At 34.0% G+C, this 24667-nt stretch overlaps 1 protein-coding gene across 1 annotated transcript; it reads right to left on the bottom strand.

The window, feature by feature from the left end:
- Positions 1–297: 297 nt before the first annotated feature.
- Positions 298–16244, bottom strand: LOC117913475 (UDP-N-acetylglucosamine transporter UGNT1). Its single transcript, XM_034828461.1, has 10 exons — positions 15938–16244; positions 15708–15784; positions 11787–11948; positions 11509–11642; positions 9800–9930; positions 9659–9703; positions 9419–9516; positions 1515–1622; positions 782–838; positions 298–695 (listed from the first exon to the last, which is right to left on the bottom strand). The coding sequence occupies exons 1-10, from the start codon at positions 16071–16073 to the stop codon at positions 621–623; spliced, it is 1023 nt and encodes a 340-aa protein (XP_034684352.1). The 5' UTR covers positions 16074–16244; the 3' UTR covers positions 298–620.
- Between the last annotated feature and the right edge of the window lie 8423 nt (positions 16245–24667).

Below are 24667 nucleotides of genomic sequence, written 5' to 3'. Positions count from 1 at the left end.
TAATTATTTCATTAAGAATCATTTTTGTCTTAATAAGATCTTAATTGAGATAGACATGAAGGCATATTAGGTGGAATATAAAAACCCCTCACTTACGGAGAGAACAAATGCAGTGCTAGCTCATACAGAACGTAAGTTTCACCCCCTAAAAAAGGAATCAAAATATAGAGTTCTCTTTTGAAATTTGGGCAATGAACTTCTGATGAGGCTTATGGTGATTTGCCAAGAAAACAAAGGCCACTTCTAAGTGCATAAAATGCCTAGTTGGTACTTCACCAAAAAAAAAATAGCTCAAGATGCCTGATGGTTTGTTTTTCCTCCATTTTTTTTGTGTGATAATTAAAATTCTATAGAATCATCAATTAGAATATACCCAAATCCACTGTTTTAGTACACTCGCTGTTTCTAAAACCAATTCTATCTTTAATTCACTAGAGCAAAAGAAAGCCCCAGTTCCCTAGAAAAAATTCTACCAGCTACTAAGTTCTAACCAGGCAGAAAACCCCTTGTATGTATCTGTTTCAACAACCCCATCGTCATCCTCCCAGAACTGGGGAGAAAGGGAGGCACCAACTTGAACCTCCAATGAGAAAAACCGATCCTCCCAACAGCTCATGCAGTTACTTCCCTATGAGCTTGTAGTAGGCATACAAGCCAGAACCAAGAAAACCCAGAAATTGTCCTGTGATGTTCAACTGCAAGGAAACATGTTAGGTTCTCTCACAAGAGCAGAATGGTAAATGTAGAGGAGGGCACTGAGGTTACTGGGGTTTTCACTCACAATATCAAAAGGAAGCCCCCCGAAAATCATCCAGCCAAGTCCAATGGTAAACAAATCCTACAAGGAGCACAAATAATAGAAAATTTGAGAATGTGTACAGGGTGACAATGTTTTGAAATGAAAGTATAAAAACTGAGGCAAAACATAATTAGAGACTTTTTGAGTCAGAATATTAGTGAGTTGTTTTGATATTTGATGTTGAGGCTGGAGGAGATAATACTTATTAACTTGAACTATCAAATGGATGAAAAATTGGCCATCATCAGGATATTTTGAGGTTGGCAGGGTAATTCTGGTTTTCAAATTTAAACAAAATTTTTGAAATTTTGACCAATTTTAAACCTATTCTGAAATATTTCACACCTTGGAAAAATTGAAGGATTCCTTTTTTGACACTCGTGAATTTCATTTGGAATCCATAGAAAATCAGGGTAGTGTCAGAAGAGGTCTAATTGGATAATCCCTCTCTATTGATGACATGGCTACTTTAGCCCTTTTCTGTTTTCACACACAGATATGCCAGCAACTGAGGTAGCAATGTTGGACAACTCATCTGTACCAGGAGCAGCATCCAATGCAAGAGTCCTTTTTGCATAAGGTGACTTTAAGCCATTCCCCACCCAATTAATTAGCTTAAGCAAACAAAACTAACAAAAGAAGGTAGAATAGAAAGAAATCCATGAAAGAAATCAGTCATTCATTAAGAAGGGTACAAGAAGACTGATAAACAAACCTTTAGATTGCCGCAAATTGTCTGTGTGACTGCTGAATTTAGAGTTGTATTCAGGAATATGCTGTAATTCAAGAAGAATGCCAGTATACAGGAGAGCAGCAACACGGCCTGCCGAACCAGAAAGGGAACAAGAAACATATCACATTTAATTAGCCCCACTGTTTAAATAATTTGGATATTAACTCTCAGCACATCTCATAAAAAATGAAGATAAACAAGTTTCCCTATAGCAGACTGATTCAGTTTCATTTTCCACATCATTTGCATAACAAGTTAGTTACACAATATACAGACTTCAACATCTCTGAAATGATAATTAAAGAACTACCAAATAGGGAGTTTTTATCTATCCCAAAACAACTCACACTAGCCCAATGTGTTTCACATAACTTTTGAGCACAAATACATCCATCAGAATTGAGTAATAACAGAAAATGGAGCCACTACCACAAATGATGATGGTGAAAAATTGGAAAATCCTTATCATACAGTGCACATGATCCTAAAATTCATTCCATACCATCCCTGGCCTGCCTGCTGGTTTGAATTTTATGTTCTAATGTCCCATCATGTTCATCAAACCAACATGAGAGAGAGAGAGAGAGGGAAAAGAAGTAAGAAGAATAGGAAGGAATGACATAATTGGTTGATCCACAAAGCAGTCATTTTTCTCTTCATATAATATTCTATATGGTATAATCACCGCATCAGTGTTGCACCTTCACCGCTCTGAAGTAATATTCATCAATATTAAAAATGCAAAATTCTATAATACAAATATGCCAATTGATATATCAATGCAATGCCGAAGTTCAACAAAAGGCTTAGACTTGTGAAAATCTTTAATATAGATATTAATAAACAAACCAGGCTCAATGTTCAAAATTACAGAATGAATACGCCATGTTAAGAGATTTATACACACCCATGAAATAGAGTAACTATTCAAGTTCTAATCCAACATCAAATAAAGTTTAATTAATTAATTATAAAAGTATGCCATATCATGCATAGAAATTCTCAAATTTCATGTTATTAATTGTTGAGAGAGAGAAAGAAGAAAGACCTTAATTCTCATTAATGTAATTAATCTACTTACAATTGAGAAATATATATATATATACAAGGCTAGGAGTCCTAACTACCATACATGTATCCTATATTAACAAGGAAAGGTTATATACTATAAATACATTATATTCAACACTCCCTCTCAAGCTGGAGCATATACGTCATATGCACCAAGCTTGTTACAAATATATTTAATCCTAGGACCTCTGAGAGATTTAGTGAAAATGTCAGCTAGTTGATCATTTGAATTAACAAAACTTGTAGCAACACATCCTGATGCGATCTTCTCTCTAATGAAATGACAGTCAACTTCAATATGTTTGGTCCTTTCATGAAAGACTGGATTGGATGCAATATGTAATGCGGCCTGGTTATCACATATGAGTTTCATTTGTTCATCCTTTCCAAATCTCAACTCTAGAAGAAGATGTCTCAACCATATGAGTTCACATGTTGCCAAAGCCATAGCTCGATACTCGGCTTCAGCGCTAGATCTGGCCACTACATCTTGTTTCTTACTCTTCCAAGATATTAGATTACCTCCAATAAAAACACAGTACCCTGAAGTGGAACGTCTATCTGTGGGTGAGCCAGCCCAATCTGCATCTGTGTAACCAACAACCTGAGTATGACCTCTGTTCTCGTACAACACACCTTGGCCTGGTGTACTTTTGATATATCGAAGAATGCGGATTACAGCATCCCAATGGCTATCACATGGTGACTGTAGGAATTGACTAACAACACTCACAGGAAAAGAAATGTCTGGACGAGTAATGGTGAGATAGTTCAATTTACCTACGAGCCGTCGATATCTCCCGGGGTCTCCTAAAGGCTCCCCCTGTCCTGGTACAAGTTTGACATTCGGATCCATAGGTGTGTCTACCGGTTTACAGTCTAACATACCAGTTTCTTCCAGGATGTCTAAAGCATACTTCCTTTGGGAAAGGACCACAGCAGAACTGGATTGAGCTATCTCAATTCCCAAGAAATACTTGAGTTTCCCCAAGTCTTTGGTCTGAAAGTGGGTAAAAAGGTGTTGCTTTAGTTTCTGAATACCATCCTGATCACTGCCTGTAATGACGATGTCGTCCACATAAACAACCAGATAAATACACTGCCCCAAAGAGTTATGATGATAGAAAACTGAATGGTCTGCTGTACTGCGAAGCATGCCAAACTCTTGAACAACAGAACTAAAACGGCTAAACCATGCTCGAGGAGATTGTTTCAAGCCATATAGAGAACGGCGTAACCTGCATACTAAACCAGACTCCCCCTGAGCAACAAAACCAGGAGGTTGCTCCATATAAACTTCCTCGGCAAGATCACCATGAAGGAAGGCATTTTTAATATCCAATTGATAAAGAGGCCAAGAACACATGGCAGCCATGGAGAGAAGCAGACGGACAGAAGCAATCTTGGCAACCGGAGAGAATGTGTCACCATAATCAGAACCATAAACCTGAGTATAGCCTTTAGCAACGAAGCGGGCCTTAAGGCGATCAACCTGACCATCAGGACCAACCTTAACTGCGTAAACCCAACGACAGCCAACGGTAGATTTACCCGAGGGTAAAACAACAAGATCCCAAGTGCCATTAGAGTGCAGAGCAGCCATTTCATCCACCATTGCCTGTCGCCAGCCTGGATGGGAAAGAGCTTCATGGGTGCTCTTTGGAAGAGAAACAGAGGATATAGCAGAAACAAAAGCAGAATAGGGTGAAGATAATCGATGATAACTCAAAAAATTGTAAATAGGATGAGGATTACGAGTAGAGCGAGTACCTTTCCGAACAGCAATGGGTAAGTCATTAGGAGAAGGCAGAGCCGGGGTAGGTGAAGCCGAAGGGATAGGAAGTGAGTCAGCAGGTGCCTCAGCAAAAGGGAGAGGAGCAACGACACGAGGGCGACGATGATAAACCTGAAGTGGTCGAGGAGGCATAGCATCAGGTGGGGAGACAATGGGAATAGGCAAGACTTCAGAAACAGGAAGAGACTCAGAAGTGGTGGAAAAGAATGGTGAGTCCTCAAAGAAGGTGACATCAGCGAAGATAAAGTATCGATGAGTCTCAAGGGAATAACAACGATAACCCTTCTGAAGTCTGGAGTATCCCAAGAAGAGACACTTCATGGCTTTGGCGGAAAGCTTGTCCTGTCCAGGAGTGAGAATATGAACAAAGCAAGTACAACCAAAGACACGAGGAGGAAGGAAATAAAGTGGTTGGTCAGGGAAGAGAAGGGAGTGAGGAATCTGATCATGTAAGACAGAGGAGGGCATACGATTAATCAAATAACAAGCGGTAAGAACAACGTCCCCCCAAAAACGAAAAGGAACATTGCTATGCAGGAGGAGAGTACGAGCTGTCTCAACAAGATGTCGATTCTTGCGTTCAGCTACCCCATTTTATTGAGGAGTATGAGCACAAGAAGATTGATGAAGAATCCCATGATGAGACATAAACGAAGTAAATGGGGCTGAAAAATATTCCCTGGCATTGTCACTGCGTAACACACGAATAGAAACATTGAACTGGGTTTGGATTTCAGCATAAAATTTCTGGAAAATAGAGAATAACTCAGCTCGATTTTTCATTAAAAATAACCAAGTACATCGAGAATAATCATCAATGAAAGTGACAAAATACTGAAATCCTAAAGTAGACGCAGTCCGACAAGGACCCCAAACATCAGTGTGGACAAGCTCAAAAGGAGACTTTGCCCGATTATTCAAACGCTTTGGGAACGAGACACGAGTATGTTTCCCAAGCTGACATGACTCACATGGAAGCGACGATAAAGTGGAAAAACGAGGGACCATCTTCTGGAACTTGGAGAGACTAGGGTGGCCCAGACGATTGTGAATGAGGAGAGGAGCATCAGTGGAAATGCAAACTGCAGGAGATGAATCCGAGGTGAGGTGATAGAGGCCTTGAGACTCACGTCCTATGCCAATCGTCTTCCCCGTACTCCGGTCCTGCAAGGTCACAAATTTATCAGAAAAGGTAATAGAGCAATTAAGAGTACGAGTGATTTTGCTGATGGAAATAAGATTAAAAGGACATTCAGGAGTATAAAGGACAGAAGTGAGAGGTAGAGAAGGCAGAGGAAGGGCCAAACCAATACCTTTAGCCACAGTTTGAGAACCATTAGCTAAGGTAACAGTAGGTAAAGCAGAGGTAGTAGTAATAGAGGAGAAAAGATCCTTATTACCAGATAAGTGATCAGAAGCTCCAGAATCTAGAATCCAGGGTCCAAGAGAAGATGTGTGGGTAAGGCAGGCAGAGGCATTACCAGGCTGAGCAACAGAGGCAACAGAAGCCTGAGATGCGGAAGAGCTCGGAGCTTGAGGCAGCGGAGAATCAGAGGACTGGGCCACATGGGCAGTGCGAGGAGGTCGTCCATGTAACTGATAGCAACGATCGCGAGTGTGGCCAAGTTTATTGCAATAGGTGCAATGAGGACGTTGACCTCTACCTCGGGTACCACTACGGCCTCCTCGAGAGTTAGTTTGAGAAACTAACACAGAAGAATCTGAAGTGCTATCAAATGGCAAAGTCTGAGTGGAGGAGATACGGAGGAGGCGAGCAAACACATCATCCAAGGACGGAACTGATGAACTACCAAGAATCTGATCGCGGACAGGCTCAAGATCCGGACGGAGGCCAATAAGAGTAAGAACCATGAAGAACTTGTCAAGCTGTGTTTGTTGAGCCCCAACATCAGGAGTAAGAGGCATCACAGTCAAGAACTCCTCCTTAAGAGAGGCAATCTGGCCAATATAAGTAGATAGATCCAAGTCCTGTTGGCTGAGATGGACAATAGCAGAAGCCACCTTATAAAGACGCTGGATATCATTCGTATATAATCCTTTGGCCTGAGTCCAAAATTTAAAACAAGTTTTGTAGGCCCGAAGATGAAGAAGAATCTTGGGATCAACCGATTGCCATAATACACTACATAACTGTGCATCTATCTTCCTCCACTGTACGCGGTCAACCTCAGGGATATCTGCCTCCTGTGTAATCAAGTGATCCTCATATCCTTGACCCATAAACCAAAGTTCAACAGAGGCAGACCAGGAAAGATAATTGTCACTGCCAACCAATTTCTCCGAAGTAATCATAGGAGATCCAGATATAACAGCGGAAAAAATGGAATTTTTAGTAGTCATATCTACTTATCTGGAGAATGAAGTATGTTTGGATGAAGAGAGCCCTAATACGGCTTCAGATTGCGGCGTGGCACCACCGAAAAAGGGAGACGGCCTCAGATCGCGGCGTGGTACCACCAGAAAGGTAGAAGAACACTTCCCAAGGCACGTGCAGGGATTGGAGTAGAGAAAAAGTAGTCGGAGCTTCGCCGGAAAGACTGTTTGGAGGGCCGACGGAGACAAAAATCCCCAAAAGAGGTACGTGCAGGGCTCGAATGGGAGAACCAGGGAGGTAGGGAGGCTGGTCGGCGTCAGGCGAGGCTGCTGGAGGAGGCGCGTCGCCGGAAAATCCCTCACGCGCCCTCACGCGCCGGCGCGTGAGACGCAGCCGCTGGACGGAAATGTGCGCGTGGGCGGCGCGTGGATGCTTTGTTGGTGCCGGTGCCTTCACAAAAGTTGTAGATCTCCTCCAGGCGCTCCTTCTGGTATGGTCGGTGTCGGAAAAATACGTCGCCGGAAAAGTTCGCCGGAAAATTTTGCCGGCGGTGAGTTGTTTCTGTCGACGATCCGAATGACCGGAAAGTATTGGGAGATGGGGAAGGTGACCGGAATGAAACACGGTCACCGGAAGGTTTCCCGGAGTTGATGACACGGGAAACAGGAAAGAATTAGGTTTTCTTCCTTGGCTCTGATACCATGTTGAGAGAGAGAAAGAAGAAAGACCTTAATTCTCATTAATGTAATTAATCTACTTACAATTGAGAAATATATATATATATACAAGGCTAGGAGTCCTAACTACCATACATGTATCCTATATTAACAAGGAAAGGTTATATACTATAAATACATTATATTCAACATTAATTAATCTACGAATCTTTTCCATTATCTTATGTAAATTGATATAACTATGACTCAAAATTGTACAATCAACATAAACATGACATTTATAACAACAATTTGAATAATATCCATCAAAAATCCTAATGTTGGTTAAGATTTATGCCTAGATCTTTACGTTTCAACAAAACATTGAAACAGTAAGAAAGGGGATATATGATAAAACTGAAAATTAAGCATCAAAAACTTTACTATTGAATTACTAGTGCAAAAATATTAAGTAGTGAAATTTTATTTATTTTTTGATAGGTGGAGAAAGTGAAATACTTGTTGATATCATATGAAATTTAAGTACTGAATTCATCTAAACGGTTTGATAAGTAAAAAAACTAAAGGGAAAAAAAACTGTTTATCTTAAAAATTTGTCCATGCAATTATTAGAATCTTCATGAAGAATGGCATATCATGTTATGCAACATATAAGAGCAGCATATGCTTGTTTTGGGCTATTAATGAAAAAGGTAAACAAATCAATTGCTTTTTCTAAATGTTCAAAGAAATTAATTAATTTGCCACACATCATCATTTGTTTTTTCTTTTTAATCAAAGATATAAATGACAGATCCGGCCTTTCCATATCTTCTAATTGTATTATTTAAAGGGCAATTGCTTACTTGTAGACTTTAAAAAGTTCAGAATAGAAAAATATTTTTTCCACTATAAAAAATAAACTTATCTACCTAATACTTTTTTGTCTCTGCCTCTATATGCTAGAAAATACATATTTAGAATCAACAAAAATACTTTTCAGAGTCAAATTGGCAAAATAAAAAGAAATTACAGTTGAAGTAAATTTGTCACTGTTGAAGTTTATTATAGAGGAATTAAAAATTAAAACAAATTTTATTAATAAATAACTAGGTAAAAGACTAAAAGTAGCAACCAAAAGTTATAATTGTTCTTTTTTTTTTTTATGGCAAACATTTGTTTTTTCTTTGCAATCCTTATTAGGACTCAATTTGGAACCTCCCACATCCCCACAGAGTCTATAAAATTTTTAAAACCTCTTATTGTGTATTGCTTCTGCGTTAGTTAGGTGCCTAGAACTTAACATTTTAAGTGATATTAAGTGGAATCTATATCCTGAATGGTACCTCATTTATGCTATAAATATGCTTTATGGTTGGACGCTTAATTTGTTTTTTAAATACTCATTCTGGTTATCAAAACACCCCTAAGAAAAAGGAACATCTAAAGAAGTTAACTAGTATCATTGATGCTGATAATAAATCACAAAGAGCCAAAAATGATTCAGCAAAGACCAAGATTGATGCATGAATTAGTTCAAGATCTACTAGTAAAATTATGCAACAAGAATCAATCACATGGAATAAAAAATGAAGTATGTAGTTAATCAAATTACAAAGATGAAAACATTAGGGATGAATATCTTTATATATTTCATACAATTGACACTAAAATATTAGTTAACATATCATCAATACCCTTAGATATTGAATTACATGCAGTATAGCATAAATATGAACCAACTAGAAGTTTTATAAATAAGAGAAAAAGGCAAGATGAATTGTACAAATCAATGACAGCAGAACCAACAGATAAAAAAGAAATGAATCAATTTGCAGCACACACATGAGAAACTATACATGCTTGCATATAGACAGGAAGGGACTGAACAAAATGTAGTATTTTCAGCTCTTGTTCACAAGTAAACATCGCAGGGATCCAAGTTGAGTCACCAAGGAAGAAGTTGATGTCCATACTAAAAGACAGTTTTTTAGCAGAAAGAGAGTTTTTTTAAGCAATCAGAAAGTACCAGAAAACCAGGCAAAAAAAAATGAGGAAAATTCATGGCCATCCCTAAGTCGCCCCGAATAAAGGTCCAAAGCAACAATATTGGTCCACATAGTATCCCTATAAAAAAAGAAAAAAAAAAAAGATGTAATAAGATTTTGTCAAAAGGTGTAGCATCCAAATAAACCCCATTAAGTAATTCTGCCAAGAAAATAATCAGCATGTCTAAAGGAATACAAGCAGTTGGAATTTTTAAGCTTACCATTACACCACATTAGGCCAAAGCTATTAAGGCCACTAGATTTCCCTGAGAAAAGAAAATATCAGCATCTAAGAAAGAAATCACGCTACTGAGATGTCATTGGAAGTTTTTTAAAAAATAAAATAAAAATGGAAATTCTACCTATACGGGCTATGGTTGCAAGGTATATTGCCGTAGTGATGTTGGACAGGAAAACAACAGCATAACCATAAGAATCAAACGACAAGTCCCGAGCACCCGCAATAAATGCACCAAGAACAATCAAGCCCACACTGGTAAAACCCTTAAAATTTTCAGTTAAATGAAGGAATTAGAAACATTGCAACTCAAGTCAAGGATCTCAAAACTATTTCCAGTAACAAATTTTAAAAACAATGTGAACTCTCAGACAGTTGAGCATCAAGAATGAGATACTTGACATTATAGCCACCAGCCTGAATATTAGGATTCAATTCCAATCCAAAAGAGGCCTCAAAATTTGTTCATATAGGACCCATATCTGGAAAGACGACCTGTGCAGGTCCACTCATAATCTGGGAACTTAAATTTCTTTTAAATAAATTGGAAAAGGAAAATCATATGGAAATAACTAATACTTCAAAAAATTTAAAAGATACCAAGTAATGGTTTCATGAAAAGTTCAACTGTCAAAAGGCATTCCCTCATTGTATCCATAATTAAGCTTTAAACTTCAGATCTTAGTAACTTCGCAAACTCTAAAATTTCACTCCACTGATTTATTCATTTATTTTTTGATATGTAAACTTTTCTTTTTCTTTTTATGTTGTCTTCACTAGGACTTGAACTTGGAACCTCCCACAACCCCAACCCAACCTCTTACCACTTGAGCCAAGCCTCAAGGGCTTCACTCCACTGATTTGTAAGAGTAGACAAAGTTCAAAATTGCACAATATTTAATCTTTTATTCCTTCCTATCAGAATGGAACCATGTAGCTCTTCCTTTTTAATAAGAACCATTCAGAAAGCACCCAAGGTGGTGCAATCCATGTACATGACAACTATACGATGTTCAATACAAAGGAGTAACTGAAACAAGAAAACCCTATCTCCACAAGGAAAAACATTCTGAGGGAACCTTACATGTTACACAACACAGACACCAGGAAGATAAGGTCCTATCAAATAAGGATATTATCTTTACAAAGCCACATCCTCCCTTCATAGCTCCTTCTATTCTGCTCTTTCTAGATTGTTCACATCAAGCACAGAATGTCATTCCCTTACTCTCCTTATATGTTTACATGGCTCCATATGGGGTGGGGCCTCTCACCTTCATCATCCATCACCCCTTTTCCAACCTGACTTGGCAATACTAACCTTCCTACACAGCTTATCTCTTTCTATTGTGCATCTCCATACCTACATAGTTTTCTATCGGCTTTTATATGTGTATTGTGTATTGTCTGGCAATGTATCATTGAAGTTTCAAGTTCCAAGTTACAATTTTCAACTTCTTTGTTTGAATGTCACTATCAACAGGGATGTCCATGTGTTGTCATATATTTATAGGCAAGTGATTTCCTGGTCATGAAAGAAAAAAGAATTAGGAGAAAAAAAAGTGTTGATTTGAAGCATCATGTAGACTCCAGAAAGACATTTGGATTAATTGTTCAGATTGTTAAATCTGACAGAATTACAACTTTCCAGCATAGTTGCAAGAGTATGTTCTAGGATAGACAATTTGACTACTCCCAACAACCAAATCAAGAGAAAGTATAAAGTTAAGAGTAATTTCATGAAACAAAGAAACATGCATCATGCATCATCATCATGTCTTAATTAACAAGATATACATAATAAGAAAGCACCAGTAAGAAAGGGCTATTTACCTTCCAACAACAGAAGATGTATACCGCTGCCCAGCCAAAATATACTCCACAAACATTGTAAACACCACTGTAGTACGCCGAAGGGTAGTGTACATGGGAACATTTACTCCACGAACAGACTCCATGGTAACTAGCTTTCAAGGAGAAAGAGAAGAATGGGTAGACATTATTTATCACTAAGAAAAGCCTATAAAAAAACTTATTTATCACTAAGAAGAAAGAAAGAAACAATTTTCCACTAAAAGGAAGTGTTCAACATTGCAAAATAAAATGCATACCATGTAAAGCAAATAGGTAATTGCAAGAGGAAGGGTATGAATCAACGTTGTGATCGGTACAAAAACTGGGGAACTATCATTAACATTTGAAGATTCACCAAGTGTGAAAGAAATAATCTTCCAGCGTCTCAATGCATAGAGAAAAGAACATGAACATATTATCTGCAGCAGAAACAAAATAGAAATAAGGGAATAAATTCATTCAAATGTTAAGAATCCATATTAACCCAAAATTTTCAATGTCCTTAAAATAAAACAATTATTCAATTTGTATTCAGCTTGTGAGGCTAGGGTGCCAAATTGGGAGGCTGTTTGTTAAAACTTAAATACATTTTTACTTAATGACTTGAGTTGACTTTAAGTTAAATTATTTTTAATTTGTTAACTTAAACTTATTACTTAATTTGAACTTTAAGTATTACGGTTGTTTGGTAAAATTAACTTAAAATTTATTCTACATCATCAAATTTACATATTTACCTTGATTTAATTAATATTTATTTCATAAATCTTAAATAATAAATTTGTTTGTTAAACATCCATATTTAAATTGTAGATACATAAAATGACAACAAAATATTTACAATAAATAATGAGCCATGGATGGAATTATGGTCATGAACTAAACTCTCATTAATGTGGACAAATGTGGTAAAAAAGATTTGCGTTTCAGAATAAGTTAATTATTTGACTTAATAATTAAAGTTATTTTTAACTTTAAGTTGTGATATTAAGTTATTTTAGTAAACATGTTCAATCTACTTAATGACTTAAATTAAGTTATTTAGTCATTAAGTTGATTTACCAAATACCCTTTGAATTGAGGAGATAAAAAAGATAAATGCACAAACAAGAATCATAGCGTTTATAAATTTTGAATTGGAACCCCAAAGGCTGAAAAAAGCCTAATTTTTCATCATTTGTGTTGAAAATATGTTAGTCCCAACGATTCTAATTAAATATACACTACGGTGTATATGAGATTTGTAAACTTTTTAACTTTTATCGAAAATAAATTTATAGAAAGAACAAAAAAGGCGATTACATGAGAAGTGTACAATAGCAGCACCCAGATTAAAAGAAAACACAACTATCCAAAATTTTCAGAAGGGGAGGCCTGGTCAGGAAAAAGGCATGGGAGCTCCAATAAAAAAAATTATTTTGAGGAAAGATTCCTTGCCTTCCCAAGGTGCATCTCCAAGTTTTCAAAGATCCTTCTATTCACTTGTTCCATATTCCCATGGAAGGAAATGAGGTGCCACTTTTTAAATATCTTCCAGATTAACTAAATCACAAGTCTCAGGCTGTTCAGGACAGCTGGCAGTGATTCTCTAAGTTTGTTTAACCCCTTAAACAGAAAGCTCAAACCATATTTGACATGGACACCTATAAAGCTTCTATGTGAACTGTTATAAGAAATATTTGATATGTTAACATATTTAGTTAAGCATAGATTTACTCAAGCTTAACTCATTTATCAAACACGCAAAACCCAAGCCCAATCTTGACTAGTTTAAACTGGTGACAAGCTTCAATGAACATTAAGTAAGGCATGTTCTGACTTTTTTGGGTTGCTTGGTCATTGGCCTTCAGATGAGCATTAACCGCAAGTTTTAAGAATTTTTTTTTTCTCCGTACTGTAAAGGATAGAAGTAATAGAGAAATATTTCTTGAGGCTCACAGACATTTCACACATTAAATGTTGACTTTAATTAGAACTGTAAATGAATCTGATAATGTAAATCAGATCCAAATTTGAAACCAATTAAAAAAATAATGCACCTGCCCAATGAAATGGAAAATCATAAATAGTTAGAACTGAGTTTAAATACAATTACATGATCAAAAGTACTAATTTTGCCAAAATCCAAAATTAGAGTGATGCTTGTTAGGGTTTTATGTTAAGAATACATGTGTATATCCTATTAAACTACCACATAACTCATAAACTATGTGACATAACAACATAATAGACAAATCAATTATATCTAATAGATTTAGTCACATGTATGTATTAGCCAAGTGGGATTTTCGTGGATCCAACCTCTAATTAATTTTTTAAAACCCAATTACAATTGAAATTCACATCAGCAAACAGAATTTGGACTGACAGATATCTAATTACTCCAAAACTGGATCCTAGTTGTGGCACATTCAGATGTGAGTCAGATCCAGACACAGTCCATTGACAGCCATAATTCTAGAGATATAAAAAGAGTAACTAGTTGTTCAATATAGATCCATAAAATAACTCTGACACCACTAAATAATCTTTGGGTTGGAGTAGTATGTTATTAATGTCCGAATTAGTTTGCACATTCAAAAAAAGTACATTGCTCTATTAAAGTTTTTCAAAGTTCAGAATTTTTTTTTAATACTTCAGATTCATAACATAAGATCACAAGTTGGAGGAGTTACACTCCAAAACTTTGCATGGAATCTTAGAAGTATGTTTTCATTTATTGCCAGTCTCTTCAACACCTTTTAATTTTATCATATGGAAAGGTTGATACTCTTTCTAATAAATCTACTAGAATTAGAAATTTTGTGATGACTGCCTATTTAGTACCTTAGGACAACTGCCAGCTGAAGAATTTCTTGCTTAATAGTTTAGTATATCTGTCAGCTAGCAGAAATCAAAGCTTTCAAACTTCAAAAGCTACACAAGAAATTGGCTTTCACATAATGATTTAGGAAGTTCTGAAAAAAGCTCCATGTATCCATATTCCATCCAGCATGGTTAACTTACTAGGGATCAACCTATTATTTACAAAAAAATATGCCATCCAAAGAGCACAACTTCTACAACCACTCATCCATGCTCAGATAAAGTTTCACGCCATAAGAAATAATGAAACTTTGGTAGCTGGCAGCAGCTGATAAGCTATCCTAATTATTTCCAATTATAGTGCAAAAGTTTATAACCCACTTTCCAGGTGGCTTAGTAAGATACGCACAATATGCCATTGAGGTTTAGAAAATACTGCAAAAAAAAGGGAAGGACTGATTCTAGACTTAATATTGAGATTATGCAAGATTCTCAATCAAGCTTCCTTAAGGAGCTTTCCTCCTTTTTTTTTTTTTCTTTTTTTTTTTAGAACTTTAATTGTTAGTTTTACAAGCTATTTTGAGTTTTTTATTTCAGGGATATTCGGGCTACTTCCATTTTTCGGCCTTCTGGCAGGATGAAAGTTTGTCATTTTTTTTCATTCACCCCTTTCCTTAAACTTCCAACTTCCTAAATCTATTTAACCATAGCATATTTTTGCCTATAATACAGCCCTTATCCCAACTTTCTGCAACCTCACAAATTCCTCACTATATCCATAGTTAACAAAGAGGGTAGGTGTTGAGCTTTAAAGCCCTGCATCACTTAAGCCATTAGTGAATCCAAAGCAAATGCTTCCTAACAACTTCTCTAACATACACAATAGCATGTCCTAAAATTTTTTGTAAAGCCACGAGTATTTGTAGGTTGTGTTTTTTACGATAGCCCACTCACTTCAAGAATGCAGGACTACTTGCTTCTCCTTAAAATTTTTGAGATTTAGAAGTTAAAAGGCATTCAAACCCCCACCCAAAACACAGAAATATTATTTCTTGAATGGGTTCTACAAATTACTTATGCCACGTGGACAATGACATGTATTGTAACTGTTTGCTATAAGGGTGTACGAAGAATGTGGCATTCCTCAACCCAATAATGTTTCAATATTTAAAGAACAGACAAACAAATAAAAATTAATGGTTGCCCCTATAACAACATTAATAATTTAGAATAGAGAAGGGAAAAAAATAAAAAATCTTTGATTACAAACTTAATTTTCAATTAAAGTTGCATGAGGAGTGAAAAAATCAAACACCTTGATTATATAAGGCAATTGATTGCCAAGAAAAGAAAAAAGATGGCCAGGAATCTACCTGAAAGAGTGTGATGACACTTGCACAAGGGAAATGATAAGAAGAAAGGGCTGCTTTGTTGAAGATCACCAATAGAACTGCAAAAACAAAGAATTGCATAGAGGAGTTCATGTAAAATGGATCGATTAATGAAAAAATTAAAATAATAATGATAATTATTATAATTACGCAAATGAAACGACTCCAGAATTCACATGAAATTAAGATGCAATTTAGAGAAGAGAGGGCACCTGCGCAGGACATGTAAGAGATTGCAGCGTAGGCTCCTCTCTTGGACATGGCGGATCCTTTGAAAACCTTATCATCGGGTCGCGGAGGATCCGATATCGGAAGCATCGGACTCTTCGAGGAATTAGAAGACGCCATGAGAGAGGCGTCTCTCAGCTTCTCTCCCTAAAACTCTACCTCACGCTCTGTGTTATGGAGCGTTCAACGTTGACGCGATGACGCCAACGTTATCTGCTCTTGGTGAGCCAACTCAGAACGGGTTGACTCGGTGAGCTCATCAAATTGGGAGGTGTTCCCGTAGCTGAAATTTTGAATCATTCTCTAATTTTAATTTTTATTCCAAACCCCATTCCGCCTTTCGGATTTCGGATCGACCTTTTTCGGGTCTAAGAATTGCCCTTCCTTTTTCCACTTTCCCCCGCACTTTTTAGTACAATCCATATTTTTAAAATTATTAATATTAATATTATGATTTTTTTATTAATCATTAATTTTTATTTTTTTTAATATATCAAACACAAACACAACCAAAAATAAATTATATTTACATTCATCAAATTTATCTTTCCATCCACCTTATTTACACATCCACTTAAAAATATTTTCATTAATACATTCACATACGAATTTCTAATATACTTATAATATCGTTTTTATTATTTTATTTCATGCTCATTTTTAATATACCTATAATATTGTTCTTATTCTTTTCTTTCACACTCATTTTTTTTCTTCTTTTTTCTCATAAATTTTTTCTTTACGACAACAAACTTTAAGAGAAAATATATTTTAGGATTTATTTTTACTCAAGTTTTCTTTTTTATAAAAAAAAAAACTCATGAAAATAGTTGAAAATTAATTAGGAATAATTTAAAAAGCAAGAAATCGTAAATAAAGTGCAAGAGAAATGAAAAAAAAAAACACTCATTATATGACACTTAGACACCATGTAAATATTCTTGTGATTTGAATCTATAATTTTTTACTTTGATGCAAATTTTGAAATTTATATTTATTTTTCTCACAACTTTTTCTTTAGGACAACAAACTTTAAGAGAAAATATTTTTTAGGATTTATTTTTATGTAATTTAAAAAAAAAACTCATGAAAATAGTTGAAAATTAATTATAACTAATTTAAAAGTAAGAAATGGTGAAAAAGTGCAAGAGAAAAAAAAAAAAAAAAAAAAAGAACACTTATTATATGACACTGAGACACCATGTAAATATTCCCTTGAAATTGATATTTGGTGAATGTAAACCAAACCTTTTATGACATTTAATATCACAACTCATGGTCTTATTCTAAGAATCATCATTTCGATGATCATCCTTGTACTTAAGATCGATATTACTATACCCTAACATTTTTCATTAAACTTCAACTAAAATACTTTTAACTTTGTGAGATATATAGTATTGAATGAGTTTATGGACTTTTATCATCTTGACACATTAATGGATGAAAGTTAGATTAATTTGCCTTGATTTTACTCATAATTGTTGTTATATTTATTATATAAGAAATATCAACCAATAATTTTTATCCTTTTTCTTTTATTTATAACTTAATTATTTTTCTTAAATTTCACTCATAGTAGTTGGTATATCTATTAAACAAGAAAGATAAATAACAATTTTTGTCCTTAATCTTTTTTACTTATCTCTAATTATTTGCATTAGGTTTTATTCATGGTTGTTAGCATATTTATCATACAAAAAAGATATCCTCATAGCTAAACAATAACTTTTGTCCTTAATCCCACATTCCTCGATTAAATCCTCTTTGCTTAACTAAATTATTTTTCAATGATCTTTTGTAAATATTAACTTTTTGTTTGATTCCCAAAAAATATTGAATGAAAATAAAAGGAAAAGAAAATAGAGAAAAAAAACGAAAGGAAAAAAAAGTGAAGAAAAAAAAAAATATTTAGAGTTAATAAATTATATTTATATGTCACTTTAAACTTATTTAAAAATACATAATTTTTTTAAAACTAATTTTAATTATATTTATATTTTTATAATAAAATTAATATAAAAAAAATCATTTTTCTTAATATTTTTGTTCTTTCCTTGCTATTTTTTTTTTTTTTTTGAATCAAACATAGGCTAAATCCCAAGATTGACTCTTATTGAAATGCTGAAGTTGAAAAAGTTTTTTCAAATTAGAATAGGAAGAAACAAGCAAGCAATAAAGTTCAAAATCAGTTCGACGCTTTATAAACTTACAGTTAAACCAACCTTGATCATTTAACATCATTATCAATTCCATTGAAAAAAAGGAGCCCAATTAAGCCTATGAAATAGTGGGCCCAAACCTGGCCCAGACCAGCCCAGCCCAGCCCAACTTTGCTCGGTGGTAAACCAATAGGACGAGTCCATAAAAATTATTAATATATGAAATACATTTGATAAAATAATTTAATATTATTACTTAAAATAAAAAATGAGTTCAATGATAATAAGGTAAATGAATTAACTATTTTTTAATTTAAAATATTTTGCATCATTCTCGTCAAAAAAAAAAAAAAAGCTAGGTTTGTTTGGAAAAAGTTTTTTTCAAAAGACATTTTTTTAGAACTGTTTTAATAAATAATTTTTTGATATTTTCTAAAATAAAAGTTTATTAAAAAACTTGAAATATTTTCAACTATTTAATATATTTCAAATATTTTTAAAAAATAGATTTTGCATGCAATATTTTATTTTATCGGTACTTTTTCATATTTGTCCTGTTATTTTTTAAAACATTATCGAGAAAATAAGTGAAAATAGTTAAAATATGTTTTCATAAAATGCTTTTGTTTATATTTTTAAGAACCGAAAATTGTTTTATGTTTTTCCATTTTCATATATGTTTTTAAGTTTTTTTTTTCCTAAAAACAAAAAACCTATCTTAAAAAACGATTAACAAATATGTAATATATCATTAGAGTGATGATAAAACAGGCCAACCATCAACTAATAATTGAAGAATATGTTGTGACTTGCTTTTATTATTAATTCATCTCAAGGTTGAGCACAAACAAAAACAGTAACATGAAAAGGCCAACCCACACATTCCACATGTAAGATAATTAATTATTAACTATTTAACATGCTAAAATCATACGTAAAACAAAAGGGCAAATGATTATATATTGACTAGGTGTCCCAACTTCTCATAAGGGGATGGACCTTTTTTTGGGCGGGTCAATTGCTAGGAATTAAACGGACTAATGATGAAATGAATCCTATAATGAAATAGATTCAAGAATTTCTTGAATCTATTTCATATCTCGCACTGTTAAAATTCAAAGGGGCGAGCATTCAATGGATTCGTAGATCATAAAACGGTGGGCCTCGACCCTTACACATTCCTCGACATGGGTAACAAAGCCATTTTTAGATGGTTGGTTGGGGAGGCATGATGGAACCCTGGATGTCAATTTTGTGGCTCGGACGCGACAAGGATTGTCGAGACGAGAATCCAAAGAAGGCCAGCCATTTGATTGGCCTACCCGGTGAGGGAGTAGTAACCCAAGTGGCCAAGAAAATGTGCTGCAAGTCTCCCCCACGTGAGATTCAGAAATGTGAGGGCAGTGGGGAAATTTTGGGACATAGGCCATCAGGGAGGCATTGAGTTAAGAGTGAGGTCTATCTAGGAGTGAAGGGGACGTGAGACTACAAGTTCTTTGAACACAGAGTATGGGTCTCCCGTCTCAATCTGTGAAACAGAGTTTCTTATCCTGAAAGGCCCCAATAGAAGCCTCCTCTTTAAAGAGGTGTTTTTGGTTGTGATGCTTTGATCCCTCTTAGGGGGACCTATTTGGAAGATAAGAACATGGATGCTTTTTAGGCTAAAAGGAAAAGGCATCCCACTAGCTCCAAAGCATGTGGGCCATTGCATTTTTCTCAAGGTTGGGTGACAAAGGGAAATGGCTTGGCTGGGGTTGCCTCATACTTGTGGAGTGAACATCCTCAAAATTAATGGTACTTTCTTATGGTAAAAAGGATAAAAAAAAATAAAAAATTAAGACTATTTCCTGTTTAAATTTGAGGTCCTGAAAAATTTTTGACACCTCAAATTTTAAAATATTTAAAACTAGTTTTTAAGAACAGAATTACATCCCGTGGTAGAAGTAATATGAAAAGTAAATAATGGTATTTTGTGGAGTGAACTTTCTCAAAATTAATAATGTTTTCTTATGACAAAAGAAAGGAAAGAAAAGAAAAAGACTATTTACATATAAATAGAATTTAATTAGCATATTTAGTTTCAAGAATAATACTATTCTTTCTATAATGAATTCATGAGGCACTGGAAAGTTTTATCCCTACATGACATTCATCCAAATCGATAAAATAAGTCTATTTAGTATGACCCACATGAATGGCGAGTTGTTATGGTTCCTAACTCCAATGATAGATTTAGCTGATTGACACTAACTAACAACTTGATGAACATACGGTATGCTAGAGTTAACCATATATATGGGCATGATACCACTCGTCACTTATCTTTTATACCACTATTGTGAAAAATAGAGAGCTAATTCATAGGTGTATTCTTTTGGTTGCATAAGATTAGATGTAAATAGAAGGGAAAAAAATTTCTTATCCTCTTGGATGAAAAAAAACATATGAGAATATGTAAAGAACTTTAGTACAATACTTGTTCAAGTTTGGAGTTACAATGATGCAATCACTTAACTGAATTTTAAACGAGGACTTACAATATTTTAGATTTATATAAATCTCTTCACAAGAAGTTCTAACATTGTGAAAGAATCATTTACTTGTATACATTTGAAGAAGGACATGGTGACTTTGGTATCCAAAGTAGTAGTTGCAACTAGCTTAGAGAGAAAAAGGCATTCAGATGGATACAGGATTACTATAGGAAATAAGTGATCGTGGAGTAAAAAATCTATTAACTTTGAAAAATAGGTCAAGTTGTCCGACAAGGAAATTTCACAACTTTTTAAAATTTAATGCCTCATATTTGCATGTCTTGAAAAAACTCAACAAATTATAGGACTTTCGATGATGTTTATAATATGAGAGGGATTCTTTTCAAAGGGACAAAAGTAGATATTATGTGCATATCATCAAAGTTCATAGGCATACTAGGGGGTATAGGAGAATCCTAATATCTTTTTGGAGAGTTTAGACTATCTAGTGTGATCATGGTGTAAAGAAAAATGAAAATGAGAGGAAAGATAAAAGATTGAGTTAGAACTTTTACTTGGGAGAGTCAACGAAAGGCAATAGTGGTTTTAGGATTTGCATAAAAATGAAACACATGTTGACTATGAACATCGGTACTCTATTCCTGTCTATAGCATAAGGAACAATAAATGCAAGTGATTGGTATGATTTCACAATATTTTTAAAAGGAATAGAAGTCGATCAACTTTTGAATTTAAAAGTTGTGTTCCCTTAAAAGACATATTATGGTAAATCATGAGGTGCCACCTATAGGATGATATAAGAAGACTATAAATCATAACACTCTCCTTGTGAGAACACAGTGTGTCAAGTGTGTCAGAGCACCTTGCCAAGTGCTTGGAAGGGAAGGAGAGTGGTAGCAATCGAAATCGATAAAGTAAGTAAGTGGCCTTAGGTATGCTTGAGCTGACCATATGGGGCATGGCACTATGTGTCACCATTCTTTTGTACCATTAATAGCTATAATGGGGCATAACTCCACTTTTGCGAAAATGAATAAGCTAATTCATGAGCATAATATTTTGGTTGTATAGGAATGGATACAAGTGAAAGAGGAAAAGACCAAAAAAAAAAAAAAAAATCACCTTTTATCATCCTACTGCCACCAAATTTAAGAGGTTTGGAATTGGCTTTAGTAAGAAAATGACATTATTTTTATCATCCTATACCTACTAAATTTCAGAAGTTTGTAATTAGCTTAAAAAAGAAAAAAAGAAAATGACAATATTTAATAGCAAGTGTGTTAATGTATTTAGGGTATATTTCGGGTAGAATAAATTTAGGAATAAGAAGAGAATAGTGAATCACAATATTATTCGGAAAATAGGAATTAAAAAAATCCTAATGTGATTGGGTTTTGATTTTCATGAGAATTAAAATTTGATTTTATTTCTATTTTTAATAAGTAATTAAAATTGAAAAAGTGGAATTGGATTCACTAATATAAAAATATATGAAAAAAAGAACCTCAAAAATTTTAAATTAGTATTATCTTTGTCTATTTAAAAATTATTTGAAATACATACACTTTTTAATTAGTCATCCAATTATTCTCATGCCCCTTTATTTGCTATATCATCCAAATCAATTGACAACTAGACTTCTCTATGTAAATGTTTCAATTCCTTTTAGATATTTTATTATTTTATTATTTAGGAATTTTTTCTCTAAAAACATTATATAGTAAGAATTTGAAAAAAGAAAGTTTATTTTAATATGAATAAGTTAAAAATAAAATCATATTTTTGATAATAAATAAACCAATAATAAATTTGTATTTATTATATAATATTAATAATTGTTTAATATAATAGATAATAAAATTTGTTGTAAGAATTTCTCGGATATCAAATATTTTATAATATGTTATAATTTGATATATAGTATAAAAATAAATAAATAAATAAATATTTTGTATTAAATAAATTTATGGTAATTAAAATAATTACATATTATTAAATTTATTATTTATTATTTAATAAACAACCTTATTACTATTTTAATGGGTAATTATGATTAAATAAGATTTGTTTGACAATATTTCCTTTTAAAATTCTAGGAAATAAAAAAATATTAATCTTATTTAAATATGATTTTTTTTTGCACAATATTTCCTAAACTTTTAGGAAACTAAAATAAGAATCCTCCTAGATGTTTGTTTCTAGAGAGAAAAAAATACCAAATAATAAAATATCTCAAAGAAATGGAAACATCTATATGAAGGAATCTAGTTGTCAATTGATTTGAATGACATGATAAGTAAAATGACATTTTTGGGAATAATTGGATGACTCATTAAAAAGTGAATGTATTTTAAATTATTATTAAATGTATGAAGATAATCCTAATTTAAAATTTTTGAGTTTTTTTTTCCATATATTTTCATATTAGTGAATCAAATCTCACTTTTCCTATTAAAATTTATTAATAAATGGATATTTTATTTTTAAATCTTACTCTACATTTTTAAACATATTCTTTAATATTTCAAACTATTGATGCTACTTACTACTTACACCCCAAAAAAATAAGGGCCTATTTTTAAATATTTGTTCAAAGTGAGTCATTCTTCTCATGAATGTCATATTTTACCTTTTTAAAATTAAATTATTTGAAACTGAAATTTGAAATTAGGGTTTTAGAATAAATTGTATTTTCAACATGTGATATATATATAATTGGATTACCTTAAAAGAGATGCTTAAAAACCCTAATTTGATTGTTTTAATAACAAGGTTTTTTTTTCTTCCTAAGTGATGAAAGAAATTTTGAATCCGAAAAACTTCAAGAAATTTATTTATTATTATTATTGTTGTTATTACTTTCTAGGTTGTTAAAAAACTCCTGAAACCTGCTCGCTCTACCTTTAAAAGATTGGATCGAATCGCATCAGCACGCCTGCACACCTAAAACTCATTTCCATTCAATTTGCGGGACAAATAAAAGAAGGTTAAAGTAGTTTCAAACCTTGGTTTCAAAACCTCCAAAACTCAATTTGACCCAAAATTAAAAAAAAAAATTACTTTGAAGAAAAATGAAGCCTTCTAAACCAATCCCCAATTGTTGAAAAGAAGACAATTCTGATTTATAGTCAAAGATTGAATATTACAAGTCCTACATATGTCTCTGATCATTTAAACATGACAAACATCAACACCTTCCCCTTCAACCCGGTTCTCACACGGGTCCGTCCAACTCAATATACTCACTTGAACCCGAGCCAGAGCAAGCTATAGCTAGGCTCAAATCATTGAGCTCCATAATGGGGTTATTGAATTTATAAGTGCCAGCTATAAAGCCACACTGGAAAATTATGAATTATGTGTAGAGGATGGAACAGTTGGGTTCCACCACACGAGCGTGATCCATGCGGAGTAGATGGGTCCTGGGACCAGACATGTCGACCACTGTGGCTAGGTCCGTGGTCTCCGGTTTCAATTTTGAAGTGTGAACCACCGGGACTAGCCTGCCTAGCCCATGCTGGTCCTCACGTGAACTTCACGTGGACCAAACCCACTCCTAGGGAATATCACAGCCCTACAGACACACTCCTATAGTTCTCTGTCACCCGGCCATTATTTTTAATTTTTGGTATTAACTGTACAAGTACAAAACATATACCAAACGTATAATATGTTGTTGTTTGCCTTGTCTCGGATCATTCTCTCCCTTTTCTCTCTTTCTCCCATTATTGCCTCTCCGTTGTAGATCAACACTCCGACAGAAAGAATCCTTATTATTTTAATCATCCCACATCCCACATCGAAGATGAGTGCTTAGTTTGGATATATATATAACCTCTATATGATGGTTGCCATGATCAAGGAGATGATCATGTCAAGAGGAGAATGTTTTAGTACACTCATTATGAAGGTTTTGAATATGATAGACTAGTTTGCGCTGTGATTTCTTTCTGGGTCTTCTACCGACAAATCGAACATCATGGAAACATTAACTCATGTCTCCTAACTAAGCCAAACTTTAATTTTAGTTCAATCAAACACCCATTTTCTTAATCAT

Source organism: Vitis riparia, chromosome 4 (assembly GCF_004353265.1).
Source record: "Vitis riparia cultivar Riparia Gloire de Montpellier isolate 1030 chromosome 4, EGFV_Vit.rip_1.0, whole genome shotgun sequence".
Lineage (NCBI taxonomy): Eukaryota > Viridiplantae > Streptophyta > Magnoliopsida > Vitales > Vitaceae > Vitis > Vitis riparia.
This window is presented reverse-complemented; position numbering and strand designations above follow the sequence as displayed.

Bases quoted from the DNA above. Each gene is read 5' to 3' on its own strand.
- LOC117913475 (XM_034828461.1), bottom strand. From the start codon at position 16,073: ATGGCGTCTTCTAATTCCTCGAAGAGTCCGATGCTTCCGATATCGGAT. The intron at 839-1,514 runs GTTTGTTTATCA...TGCTCCTTGTAG, and splicing joins CAATTTGCGGCAATCTAAAG to GATTTGTTTACCATTGGACT. The intron at 696-781 runs GTGAGTGAAAAC...GTTTCCTTGCAG, and splicing joins GGGGGCTTCCTTTTGATATT to TTGAACATCACAGGACAATT.